This window comes from Nicotiana tabacum, chromosome 7, assembly GCF_000715075.1.
Source record: "Nicotiana tabacum cultivar K326 chromosome 7, ASM71507v2, whole genome shotgun sequence".
In the NCBI taxonomy this organism is placed as follows: domain Eukaryota; kingdom Viridiplantae; phylum Streptophyta; class Magnoliopsida; order Solanales; family Solanaceae; genus Nicotiana; species Nicotiana tabacum.
Window position 1 is genome coordinate 156,162,600 of NC_134086.1, and position 12,940 is coordinate 156,175,539.

Consider the following 12,940-nt stretch of genomic DNA (forward strand, 5'->3'; position numbering starts at 1 on the left):
AAAAATGTGCCACCATAAACAAGGATGACTTGTTTGACTTTGTTAACTTTCATGCGGCTTTGTCCTTTAATTTACCAATAAATTGAAAATAAAATAAAATAAAAGGCGTAAATAAGATAGGAGAGGCAAAAACTATTTGGAGTTTGGAGGGTTGTGAATTGAGAAAATGTGAACAAGCATGGAGGGCCTTCCCTTCGTGTTGGATGCAAAAAATAATTAAAAAAGAGCTGCATGCATGGACTTAAACAATTTTGTATTGTTTGCAAATTAATTGGAGGGCAAAAAATTGATATTGAATTGAACTTGTCTCCTTCTACTCCTACAAATAATGGAGATTTGAGTAAGTGGCAAATCGTCATAGGCTTAGTATTTAGGTTCCTGGTTCTCTGCACCAATTAAGGTATCCAATGTTGGTTTTACCTTAGCGCCTACATGACAAGAGGGGTTAGCTCCGAAGAGTGGCGAACCTAGAAATTTTCACAAGGGTATTCAAATTGAAAGAATTAAAAAAAATTCCGGATAAAATATGTTTAATATATATTATGTACCTCTATACCTATATATACAGTGTAATTTTTCGAAACCCCCAAATGTGGGTTCGCCCATGGCCCCGACACCCTCTGCCTACAACTTCAGAGTGTGGGTTTAAGTCAACAAATGAACAATAACTCCAATAAAGAGGGATCGAAAGGGAACCAAAAGGGAGGGAATTAAAAAAAAAACCTTTAACCCCTACATCTGGTGTTGATTTCTTTCCCTCTATTATTAAGTGGTAAAACTTCATACCATTCAAATAGTTATTGACCTATTGCTGTTAGGATCGTAAAAATCAGGTGTCATACGGAAGCTATCTAAGCAAACCTTGAGCAACGATAAATCATACAACAAAGGAGAAATATACCAAAAGAGACACAAACATTTAACGTGGTTCGGTCAACTGACCTACGTCCACCGCGGAGATGAGCAATCCACTATATAAAAAGAGAGTACAAAATATCGAGAGAACAACCTCACGAAGAGGCAAACACAAGTGACACACTAACACTTGTCCCGTAAAATTCTCCCCCTAAACACTACTCTCAAGCCTCTATGGCTACATTGTGGATGCTACTGAATGAGAAGGACGGATCTTCAATTTATAGAACTCCAAACTTTTTCCTACAAGAAAAAGGACTAGCCAAGTATAGGAGAATTATAATTTCCTTCTACAAAAAGGAAAATCCAATTAAGGTAATTATATTGCTCTTTCCTTCAACAAATAGGAAAACCAAATATGGTAAGAAAATTATGACAAACACCTAACAATTCTCCCCCTTGGCCGGAATTTTCTGACAAAATAAACTTGATCCACCTTTTTCACATAGTCTTCAACAGGTCGCATCTCCAAATCTCCACCACAAAGTTTGTCTCAACGTGCGTAGCACACCGGTCAAATTTCTCAGACAAAAATTACGATTATCATCAAATATGTTGCGGCTAGAACTGAACTCGCCAAGATGAACCTGTCTTGAACCTCGCTCTGATACCACTTGTTATGTCGAGGAAGAGGCAAACCCGAAAATAAAGAAGATAAAGAATACCAAATTTTAACGTGGAAAACCCTTCGAATCGAAGGTAAAAACCACGGGATCACAAAGATCCAAAAAGCTCCACTATAATAATAAGAGAGTTACAAAAGTTCTCCAAATTGACTACACAACAAGTGCCAAACACGGAGCAACAATAGCAACAAGAGCAACAACTAATCAATTGAAGAAAGAGTATAATCCACAAAAATGAAGTTGTTGTTCGAAGCTTGAAATAAGATACTACAAGCCTCCAAATCCGATCTTCACCGTTCAAATCCAAGACCAAGATGTTGAGAACACTCAGTTAAAATTTTAGCCCGATCCGACGGTTAACGAATCAGAAAACGTGATTTGAAATTGGCTGGTTGGAATAAAAATCTGCAGCAAAACAAATATTTTTCTTCTCTCTTCTCTCTTGACGAAAGCTCTCTCAAAAACCACTCTTATGTGCTTAAGTCTTTCAAAAACTTGTATCAATAAGCATAGAATAATTCTCCAAGGTTGTCCTATTTATAGATCATGAGTGGTGTTTTCTCTTAAAGCCAAAACCCACTCAAAATAGGAATAAACCGAATCCAATTCCAAATAGGAATGGAAACCAAAAGAGAATAGGATTAGGCCATTGGGCCTTTGGCTGGACAACATGGGCATGTGCCCAACAAACTCCCCCTCCAGCTAAGGGGCCAAATGTGTCTTCAAGTAGAGGAACTATTGACAGGCTCCATGCCTGTCAATTTTCTACAAAATTCATGTTTATTTGCAACCACCGCCTTTGTTAGCATATCCGAAGGATTTTCATCAGTGTGTATCTTCTCAACCTCAAATAATTTCTCTTCCGCGGCCATTCTTATCCAATGATACTTTCTATTTATATGTTTGGTCTTAGAATGAAAAGTGGAGTACTTGGTGAGACAGATAGCACTGTGATTATCACAAAATAAGATGTACCTTGGCTGCTCATAGCCAAGATCATTAATAAACTCCTTCATCCATAATAGTTCTTTGGCACCTTCTGTGACAACAATATATTCGACTTCTGTAGTGGATAGAGCTATGCACTTCTGTAGTCTAGATTGCCAAGAAACAGCCCCCCTGCAAAAGTGATCAAATAACCGGAAGTGGATCTTGTATTATCAAGATTGCCCCTAAATCAGAGTCTGTGTAACAAACAAGTCAGGCTTGTCATTGCCAAAGCACAGCTTTAAATCTGCAGTACCTTTCAAATACCTTAATATCCATCTTACTACATCCCAATGTTCTTTTCCAGGATTAGAAAGGAATCTACTAACAGTACCAACGACATGTGCAATATCTGGTTTAGTGCAAACCATAGCATACATCAAGCTACCAACGGCAGAAGAGTAAGGAATACGAGACATCTCCTTTTTCTCTTCATCAGTAGATGGACTCTGACTAATACTCAATTTGAAGTGTTTAGTAAGAGGAGTACTAACCACTTTTGCATCTGTCATATTGAACCTCCTGAGTACCTTCTCAATGTATTGCTTTTGGGACAGAAATAACTCATTTCTATCTCTGTGTCGGTGGATTTGAATGCCCAAGATTTTCTTTGTTGGCCCCAAGTCCTTCATCGCAAATGATTTACACAACTACTTCTTAAGGACTGCAATTCTAGATTTATTCTTGCCAACAATAAACATGTCGTCCACGTAGAGCAATAAAATAATAAAATCATCATCAGAGAACTTCTGGAAGAATACACAGTGGTCTGAAGAAGTTTTCTTGTACCCTTGTTCTTCTATGACAAATTCAAACTTCAAATACCATTGCCTTGGAGCTTGTTTCAATCCATACAAGCTCTTTTTCAATTTGTAGACATAATTTTCTTTTCCCTTAGTTACAAAGCCCTCAGGTTGCTCCATATAAATCTTCTCATCTAAATCACCATGGAGAAAAGCAGTCTTGACATCCATTTGCTCAACCTCTAAAGACGACGGAGTTCGGGGCTGAGCAACTTGAATTTTCTGTTAATATATTTCAATGTATCTCGTTGTATTTCCATGTATTTTATTGTATTCATTGTCTTTTTTTCTTATATTTCAATGTATCTCGTTGTATTACATGTATTTCATTGTATTCACTGTATCGTTGTATTCCATGAATGTATTCATATATTTTTTAATTTATATAATTTATATATTTAGATGTATTATATAATTTCTCTGAAGATTGCTATGTTTTTGGGGTGTTTTTTGGTTGAGAATCTTTTTTATAACTGGAAATACAAAATTTGTGTGTTATAATTGAGTTTGTTGAGTTATATTAGGAGTTTATTATATTAATTGATTCACTTTCCATTTAAAAAGAGTGTAATCCCCTATTTCACGCCGTAAATACAGACGAATACAATAATAATCTGTCCAGCTGTAATCACATATTTCACGCCATTAATACGATCGAATATATTCGAATACAACAACTAATTAGCTTAAATACATCTAATACATTGCCTTGCGAAAATTTCTCTACTTTTAAATAGGATGGTAAAAGTGGCTACCTAGTGCCATTTCTAAGAAATTGTTTACCATTGGGCTTTATTACGAGAAAAGAGCCCAAGCGATTCTACAACGGCTAAAATTCCCCTTCTTCCTCATCCTCTGTCTCAACTTGCAATTTTAGAAGATATCTTTTTCCAATTTCTGAAAGATAATAACTTCATGAGAGTATGAAATGGGGGTGGTTGGAAACTTCTGGGAATTGCTGAAACCGTATGGTCGAGCAGAAGGGTTTGATTTCTTGAGAAACAAACGTGTAGCAGTGGACTTGTCATATTGGATCGTTCAGCAAGAAACTGCAGTACTCAAAGCCCACATTCGTAATCCTCATATAAGACTCACTTTTTTCCGTACCATCAATCTCTTCTCTAAGGTACACACTATACTTACATGCACCCAACTAAAGTTTTGTGGGTTTGTGTTCTATTTCTTAAAAGAAAAGAGCAATATTTTTTCCTGGGTTTCTGTGTCTCTGTGTGTGTGTGTTGTATTATTGAGCTTACTTAACAAATGTATGCATGGTATCTTTGATCATCATTGTTAAGACTGTGTAAATTAATCAAATTTAAATAGGTGGAGTTAATGTAAAGACCTTATGAACGTAAGAAAGAACATTCATTGTAAAGACTTTCTTTTTCTGTAATTGTTTCTTAATGGGAGCAAATGGGTGCTTCTCTGCCAACTTTAGTTGAGGAAATGTTGTCTGTGATGATTTTTTGTAGTTTGGGGCATTTCCCGTTTTCGTCGCAGATGGTACTGCATCACCGCTAAAGTCTCAGGCAAGGATTGCACGCTTTTTCCGGGCATCAGGAATTAAATTATCGAGTTTGCCAGCGGCTGAGGAGGGCATTTCAATTGAAAGGAACAAGGCATTTCAGAAATGCGAACAAGAATGTGTGGTAAATTTGATTTAGTAATTTCTGTTTTACTCTGAATTGATATTGTCACTATTATTCAGTATTATACCTGTCTAGGGCTCTTTAATCTGTAAAAAGTAGTTGTCACCAACAAGTCTTTGTTATTATAGCAAAGAGTGGGCTTTGAGAATTTTTTTGGATAACATAAAGCCGAGAAATTGGGTAGTAGGAGCTATTCACATGCTTTATTTTAAAGCAGCAAGTAAGATAAGCCATCATATTCTTTTTTAGTATTGTACCGTGCCTTAATATCTCAATTTTCACTGACCAAACATAGGTGAATATTGCAAATTTTATTGTCTTTCATGCTGCTTTTGGCTGTTTTCCACAAAATGCTAAGGCTTATCGTTCACTCTTTTTAGATGGTAGGCGTAATTTTACATAGAAGTTACTGGAAATACGAGAGGGTGTGACTTAATGCAACTCCCCATTTTAGATTGCTACAAGGTCAATTCAGGCAGATCATGTATATAACTTGTATTAGAGGAGAAAAATTGAAAGATTGAATTTAGTTTAGCTTGATCCCTGGAAAATGCGGGGATGTTTAGCCCTAATCTCCTTTACAGGCAGCACAGTCTCTTATCATTGACTTTATCGATTCTTCTTTACTTTACAAGCCACCACACACACGGAAGTTCTTATTCTTTAGATGGTTTGAGTGAGCTCTACCTTCCACTCTCGCATATAACTGCTAATTTATCATGTTTCAGTTGTTAGCTAAAGTATAAATTGCTCTGTTCCATTAGGAGCTTCTTGAACTACTTGGGGTGCCAGTCCTAAAAGCAAAAGGAGAAGCTGAAGCACTCTGTGCACAATTGAATCAAGAAGGACAAGTTGATGCTTGTATTACTGCTGATAGCGATGCATTTCTTTTTGGAGCCAAATGTGTTATAAAAAATATCCAACCCAACTCCAAAGTAAGTATGTTTTCATCCTTTCTCATGACGCCATGGTTAAAGTAGATGCTATTACGATGTTCACAGTTTTTTTTAATGTGGTACAAGACATGCAAATTTACTTATTAAAAGAAATATATGCAGGTGTAAACTCTTTTTTTTCTAATGTTGTATGTAAATGTGGTATGGGCATATGAAAGATGTAAACTCTTCTTTATTGTATTCGTAAATTTATTTCCCTTTCATTTTTATTTTCTGTGTATAAGGATATGTTGGATGCATATTTCTACTGCATGCATGTTTGTTTCTTTGCTCTTTATTAATATTCTTTTACTTCTACAATAATGTTAATTTTATAACATCAATTTTTAAAGAATGACATTATGATTTAAGCTTTTTCTGGTTTCTGCACCAATATCCGTAATATATGTTTCATGTGACAACAATTTATAGTAGTTATAAAGAGCAGTTTATAAAAGAGATAAATATACTAATGGTACTCTTTTGTAGTTCTTGTAGTTTCTTATTGATATTTAGTTTAGTACTTTAAAATTTTCATACCTTTCTTGCCTTGGTTTCCAACTAATAGTTTCTATCAGAAGGGATATGCTACTATAACTTTTGATAAGTATGTTCATGAACTTTGTGTTGTAGGAAAGGCCTTCAGAGTGTTTATCTAGTGAAATAAGTTGATACAGTATCATGCCTTTCGGGGGGAAATGCCCACAAATTTTGGTGAAGGGACCATTTGACTGCTATCACATGGTGTATATTGATCTAAATTCACTCTTTCATGAAGATGCATCTAATTTTTGGTGCAGGAACCACTTGAGTTCTATCACATGTCAGATATTGAGTCTGGTCTTGGGCTGAGGAGGAATCACTTGATAGCAATTTCACTTTTGGTAGGAGATGACCACAACTTGATTGGTGTGCCTGGAATCGGACTTGAAACAGCACTCCGTTTCGTCAAATCTTTCAGTGAAGATGAGATCTTGTCTAGGTTTGTATTACATTTGAATTGAATGAGCAGGTGAATTATTGGACAAGGAGAGTCAGTGAAGATATTTCTTTTTGGTATTCAAAGTGTTGGTATAAAGGCTATGGTTAGTGGCTTGAGAGTGCCCTTTACTGTTTAATTGTCCATTATTCAGGTTGCAGGAAATAGGCAGAGGGGATGTACAGGTGCTTCAGCGTGATGTCAACTTAGACTGTAATTATATACCCGGTTCAGATGAGAGCCCTTGGAAGACCAAAGTGCAACACTGTTCGTTCTGTGGGCATCCTGGTAGCAAGAAAGCTCACCACAAGTTTGCTTGTCAGGATTGCAGTTCCACTGCCAACGAGGGTTGCATTCAGAAACCATCGGGCTTCAAGTGTAATTGTTCCTCGTGTGATTTGGTATATCTGAAACACACTGCTTCATTGATCTTTTATTGAAATGATATATCATCCTGTCAGACTTCTTATTCGGGCATTTCCTTCTGGGCTTATATGACAGGATAATAAAGAAAAAGAACAGAAAAGAAATGAGAATTGGCAGATTAAAGTTTGCAGAATGATCGCCTCGGAGCAGAATTTCCCAAACAATGAGATTACAGAAATGTACTTGAACAAACACCAGCAGTCTGGTGAGTAAACTGGCAATGATAAAACGATACGTTTAGAGAAAGAGACTGGAAAAAACTAGTACAATTTTTATGTGAACAAAAACTAGTATACAATTTAACGGAAAACAGTCTCTGAAATCTTTTCTCTCCTCTTTGTTCTCATGATATTGAAGGTTGGCTTTTCTTTGAATACTAAATTTTTGTCACTGATTCGGGAAAGTCTTATTCTCTTCTTTTTTCCATAGAATCAACTCTGGTTGTTGAGTTTCTTCTGACATTATATTTTAGGTCAATGTCCCGGAAAAATCTTCTTTTCTTCTTTTTCTTCATAATATCAGAGTTTGGGTATTGACTCCTTATCTGAAAATTGAAATAGAAATCCACTAATTTGGAAACTTTCCTTGGTTTAAAATTTCCTAATTCAATGTTTAGTCTTAATTTACCTTATTTTAATAGTCTAAACTCCTAATATAAGGAGCTCTCTTGCATACCGCAAATCAATTCAAGACAAGTTCTTTTCTTTTTCCTATATTTTACTATACTTTGTTCACCGAATCACCGCCATGGCAATTTTGTAGCAGATGGTGATTATCATTTAACATGGTCAAGTCCAAAGACAGATATGCTAGTTGATTATCTGGCTTATTATCAGCACTGGGAGCCATCTTATACACGACAAAGAATGCTTCCTATGTTATCCACCATATTTCTAAGAGACGTGGCCTCAAATTCAAAAGATCAATTGTTATGCGGACAGTATGAATTTGATTCCATTCAGCGGGTAAAGACAAGATTTGGACATCAACTTTACGTAATCAATTGGAAGAAAACGACACGTGAAATGAGCAATGAAATCTGCATCCCCTCTGAAAACCCTGATATGGAGCAGGAGCTGAGGATAGCTGATGACGGGTCGAAAGATTTGCTCGATGAGCCTGAGGTTCTACAGATTCATATCAAGGACGGATGCAGCTTTTTATCAACTGAAGAAGATATGGAGCTTGTACAGAGTGCTTTTCCAGAAAAGGTTTCCCAGTTCTTGAGAGATAAGGTGAAGAATAATGTACTTTTTTCTCTACCCTACTTTGATCCCCCGCCCTATTCCGTTCTGCAATGGTGTTTGTTTTATTTACCAAATGCTCATTTATGATATCCCAGGAGTTAAAAGAAACAAAATCAAGTAGAAAAAGATCAGTGAAGCCTGAAAATTCAGAATCACCGAGAGGCGTTCAACTCAGCATTACCAACTTCTACCGATCATCCAAAGTCCAGGCAACGCCTGGGGAGAATGAATCTCGAAGTTCCAAGATTAGTGCGGATACTTCTGGAGAGAGAGATAAAGAACCCATCCGAAACTACTCCAAGTCTGCTAGACGCAAGCTTTTGTTCGGTTAGCCATGAGGCACGATCCAATACCTTTGTGTCCTGTAAATTGGTTTGTCACAGTTATGTGTATATTGATCTTTTAGTTTGGTTTCTCTCCCATTTGGTAAATGCAAGCTCATTTGTAAATGAGGTAAATAAATATAGATGAGGTTTTTTTTTTGTGGGGGGGACAGTTGTCACAATGAGGTAAATGCAAAGCTCACTTGTGAATGAGGTAAATGTGTATGTGAGTTTTTGCAGCAATGGGGCGTTGTAGTGATTCATTTGTCATGGTAATAACATGTCTCCTCTGCTTACTTGTGTAACTTGGGGACTAGTATACATAAAGTGGCAGTATCCAACACCATTATCATCCACCCCTTTAACGGTTAACCATTCATATTTTTCAATCCCCAGTTTGCCGCCATAAAAAATATATAAGCGTTATCTCTTCCTTATTTTTTTTGGTCTTTGTTAAAGTAAAGCTAATAATATCCTTATAAATTTGTTTGAGGGATGCAAGAGTATCATACTTCATACATAATAATATGTAAAATTACTTGAACGAGGAACCAAATAGGAAAAAGAAAAAGAAAAAGTGGGATCCCCGACCAAAATAAAAAACAAATCATGAAACAAGCAGCGAATACTCGTATATTTTTCATATATTTGATGAACTTCTAAACACTCTCAATACCCTATTTAAAAAGGGATCTACGCAATTTCAATTTCACCTTTTAGAAATTTGCACAAATAGGATACTTCGGTGCCACTCTGGATTTTTTGACTCGTTAGGCAAAACTTCAAGTTTAACAAGTGTTGCACCTTACTTGACCAATGAGCAACACTTCTGACTTAAAGTTTCGTCCATACGGCAAGCGGGGGTCACAAATTTACCTTCTGTTTTCAAGGTCATAGGTTGTAATTTTTTGAATTTTTTATTCATCCTTGTTTCCTTATAAACTTTCATAAAGTTTATTTTCCAAACTTCCTTCTCTTTTTTCTCTCTTTCCTACTTTACTTTTTTCCCTTCTTTTTTTTTTTTTTTTTTTGGGGGGGGGGGGGGATTCAAAGCATTATATGGAAATAATTTGTGTTTCCCGTGCTCTTACAAGTTACAACATCATATCCCTATTGCCACTTTAGCTCCAAATTAAACATCTTCCTTAGAAATCTCCTTAACTTTTACATCTCTGTAAAAAACATGGACATCCAGGGAATTACTGCCAATTCATCACTTGGAGAATCTACACCTTATTCATCTGATATTGGAACTAAAAGAACTTGCATACTTCTAGTCCTTGATGATATTACTTGTCATAATATTGTTTCTGATATGCTTCACAATCAAACTTATGAAGGTATCTAATATAAATTTTCATGTGGCAATCATCATCCAATCTTCTTTCTCAACTTTGTTTTCTTAGTTCAAAGAAGAGTTATTGACTTGAACTTTTGTCTTTTTGTTTATCAGTTTTGCATGTAGGAAAAACAATGGATACTTTAAATGCCATTTGGGAGAGAAAGAGCATCCTCAATCTTGTTCTTACAAACATACACAGGCTAAACACACATGGGGTTGACATTCTCCAAATTATCAAGAACAAACTTAATCTTCCAACCATTTGTAAGTGTTTTATAGTTTTATCTTTTATACTTTAGAATTTGTTGTCATTTAGTTTTCTCATCAAATTTTACATACTTTCCACAGTAATGTCACCAGATGATACAAGATACGAAAATCAAGTCCAAGATTGCAGTGTTGCAGCATATGTTGTGAATATTTCAGACACAAATGAGATGAACAAGCTTTGGCAAATGGCATTAGAGAAAGAGAAAGCTAGAAAAGCAGCAGTGAATCAAGAAGAAGATGATTATGACAATGCTACAAGATTGCCTCAGAATGTAACTGAGACAAATACAGAAAACACATCATCTGCTGATAGTGATGTAAGGGCTCATGATGTGAAGGGTAAGCGAAAAGCTTACAGCGACATAAGTGAAGAAAATGGAGAGAATAGAGACATCGAAAAGAAACGAAGAGTGGTTTGGACTCCAAAGATGCATCAAAATTTCTTGCAAGCTATCCAGCAATTAGGCCATGAAAGTAAAACAGTTGCTCCTCCCTCTTTTCCCTGAAAGTTAATTTCTTTATGTTCTAAATATGTAGTTGACACTATGAATAATACTTGATGATGACTCTTTTTCTTAATTGATATGCAGAGGCAGTTCCTAAGAAAATAGTTGAAATAATGAATGAGCCTGGATTGACTAGAGAACATGTTGCCAGTCATTTGCAGGTGTGTTTTCATTTATATTATAATCTTCTGCAGAAGTTTCAATCCCTTTACCATTACCTTATCAAATTTTCATCAGATAAGCTTTTATGTTAACTTCTTTTCCTTTCTCTCCAGTTTTTCCTCCTAGGCTTGCCACCCCCTACTTAGGCTGATATGAGGGGGTGGAAAGCAAATTTACTTCTTCTTTGTGGAGATTATATTTTTTTCCTTTTTAGGAATTTTACAAAATAAGGAAATGTGAACCATTAAAGTGCTATTACTACAAGAATCTCAGGGATTAATACATGAATATCTCCAGTTTTAGAAAGCTCATGATCATAGCATTTAATATCTAGCAAAATCTTTGCATTGAGAGCTAGAACCTGGCAGTTGTCTCTTGATGCATGTCACACAAATGTTGAATGTCTTAATTCTCAAAATCAGGACATATTAAATTCTTGTGATATTTCATGGTTAAATTTAAATTGCTATTAAACAAAGGAGTGTACATATTTGCAGAAATATCGCATGTGTATTAAAAGAGCTCAAGAAAGTTCAGCAGCTTCTATCTATGACCAAATCCTAACAAATGATGCTAAAGAGAAATGCTTTCAAGTTCAAACATACCTATCTTCTCTAAATTTAAACGCAACGCGAGGATATTCTCGTTCTACACAACAGCCATTTCAGACACACTTTCAGCAAGGAACTGGTGGCATGAACTTGAGACAACCACAGATGGTATCATTCCCCAATATGGTCAGTTTCCAGCAGCAGAACAGTTTCTTGGATTTTGCCAATTCGCGAAAAGCAGAATATCATAGTGGCCAAATTGGACAGCAGTCAACATTTTTGCCAAGAATAGCTCATAATAGTAACTTCAGAGTATATAGTGATAAGAGAAAGAACATGCTGTTCAGCATCCAAAGTGGCAACGCAAACCAGCCCGCAAACTCAAATTCTGGATTGGATTTTATTGGTTTTAGATTGAGCAAAGATGGGAAATCTGTCAACTTTGGTCACAAAGGTTCATCTTCTGCTGTAATATCCAATAATACCGCGTATTCTGGTCTATGTTCCTCAATGTCAGAGGACTACATTCACAAGCAGCAACGTTCACCACCATTCTTGGAAACTCCTAATGAAAATACCTTAATTCAATGCTCTTCAGCTCCACCTGAAAATTTCACAATATTCAATCATCCTTCTAACACCATTTCAGAACAACAGAATCTTTTACTATTTGATAATGCAGCGAACAAAATAACATGTCAAAGCACGGAAATGCATGTCAGCTTCATACCCCAAGAACAGCTTTCAGCACAGCAATCATCAGGAGATCTTGAGGACTATTCTGCAATACTTTTTGGTGATGAAGTATCTGTGCCACCACTAGAGAATTCTGGGAATTATGATTCTAGACAGCAACTATATTCTGTACCAGACTTACCACAAGAATTCAATAGTTTAGGCACTGAAATAGACATTAAGTGTCTGCTGGAAATAGCAGAAAACAGAAGTTCACAACTATTTTGGGAGGAGAGATTCTGAGAATGAACTTCATTAACCTTGCTCACTCAAGTTTTATTAATTATAAGTTGTATAGGTAGTTTAGAGATATACCTTTTATCTCATCATGTTTATAAAACTGTACTTTCATTTAAGAAGGCCATGAACCTCAAGTTGCTAACTAGATGCTGTACCACTGTGTATGTTCCTGTGTTATGATTTTTCTTTTTAATTTCTTGGTCTTAGTGCTAACACATTTTTTCATATTTTTATAGATTTC

General features: G+C 35.9%; 2 protein-coding genes across 3 annotated transcripts; both read left to right on the plus strand.

Moving 5' to 3' along the window:
• The first annotated feature begins 4,089 nt into the window (after positions 1 to 4,089).
• LOC107801655 (flap endonuclease GEN-like 1) lies at positions 4,090 to 9,249 on the plus strand. 2 transcript variants are annotated; one of them, XM_016625016.2, is made up of 8 exons: positions 4,090 to 4,457; positions 4,807 to 4,983; positions 5,748 to 5,918; positions 6,719 to 6,900; positions 7,052 to 7,298; positions 7,399 to 7,528; positions 8,086 to 8,558; positions 8,666 to 9,249. In XM_016625016.2, exons 1-8 carry the CDS (start codon positions 4,260 to 4,262, stop codon positions 8,900 to 8,902), a joined length of 1,815 nt encoding a protein of 604 aa, XP_016480502.2. In that variant the 5' UTR covers positions 4,090 to 4,259; the 3' UTR covers positions 8,903 to 9,249. The 2 variants fall into 2 exon arrangements, with proteins under 2 accessions (XP_016480502.2, XP_016480503.2); XM_016625017.2 differs by having other exon boundaries at positions 8,089 to 8,558.
• Positions 9,250 to 10,076: 827 nt separating this feature from the next.
• On the plus strand, positions 10,077 to 12,702 carry LOC107801649 (two-component response regulator ARR18-like). Its single transcript, XM_016625004.1, has 5 exons — positions 10,077 to 10,233; positions 10,347 to 10,499; positions 10,584 to 10,979; positions 11,096 to 11,172; positions 11,671 to 12,702. Exons 1-5 carry the CDS (start codon positions 10,077 to 10,079, stop codon positions 12,700 to 12,702), a joined length of 1,815 nt encoding a protein of 604 aa, XP_016480490.1.
• The last annotated feature ends 238 nt before the right edge of the window (positions 12,703 to 12,940 follow it).

What these genes read in the sequence shown, in the direction of transcription:
- LOC107801649 (XM_016625004.1), top strand. Translation starts at nt 10,077, where the DNA reads ATGGACATCCAGGGAATTACTGCCAATTCATCACTTGGAGAATCTACA. An exon ending in TCACAATCAAACTTATGAAG is followed by an intron (nt 10,234 to 10,346) that starts GTATCTAATATA and finishes TTTGTTTATCAG; the next exon opens with TTTTGCATGTAGGAAAAACA. An exon ending in ACTTAATCTTCCAACCATTT is followed by an intron (nt 10,500 to 10,583) that starts GTAAGTGTTTTA and finishes TACTTTCCACAG; the next exon opens with TAATGTCACCAGATGATACA.
- LOC107801655 (XM_016625016.2), top strand. Translation starts at nt 4,260, where the DNA reads ATGGGGGTGGTTGGAAACTTCTGGGAATTGCTGAAACCGTATGGTCGA. An exon ending in ATATCCAACCCAACTCCAAA is followed by an intron (nt 5,919 to 6,718) that starts GTAAGTATGTTT and finishes TTTTTGGTGCAG; the next exon opens with GAACCACTTGAGTTCTATCA. An exon ending in ATTGTTCCTCGTGTGATTTG is followed by an intron (nt 7,299 to 7,398) that starts GTATATCTGAAA and finishes CTTATATGACAG; the next exon opens with GATAATAAAGAAAAAGAACA.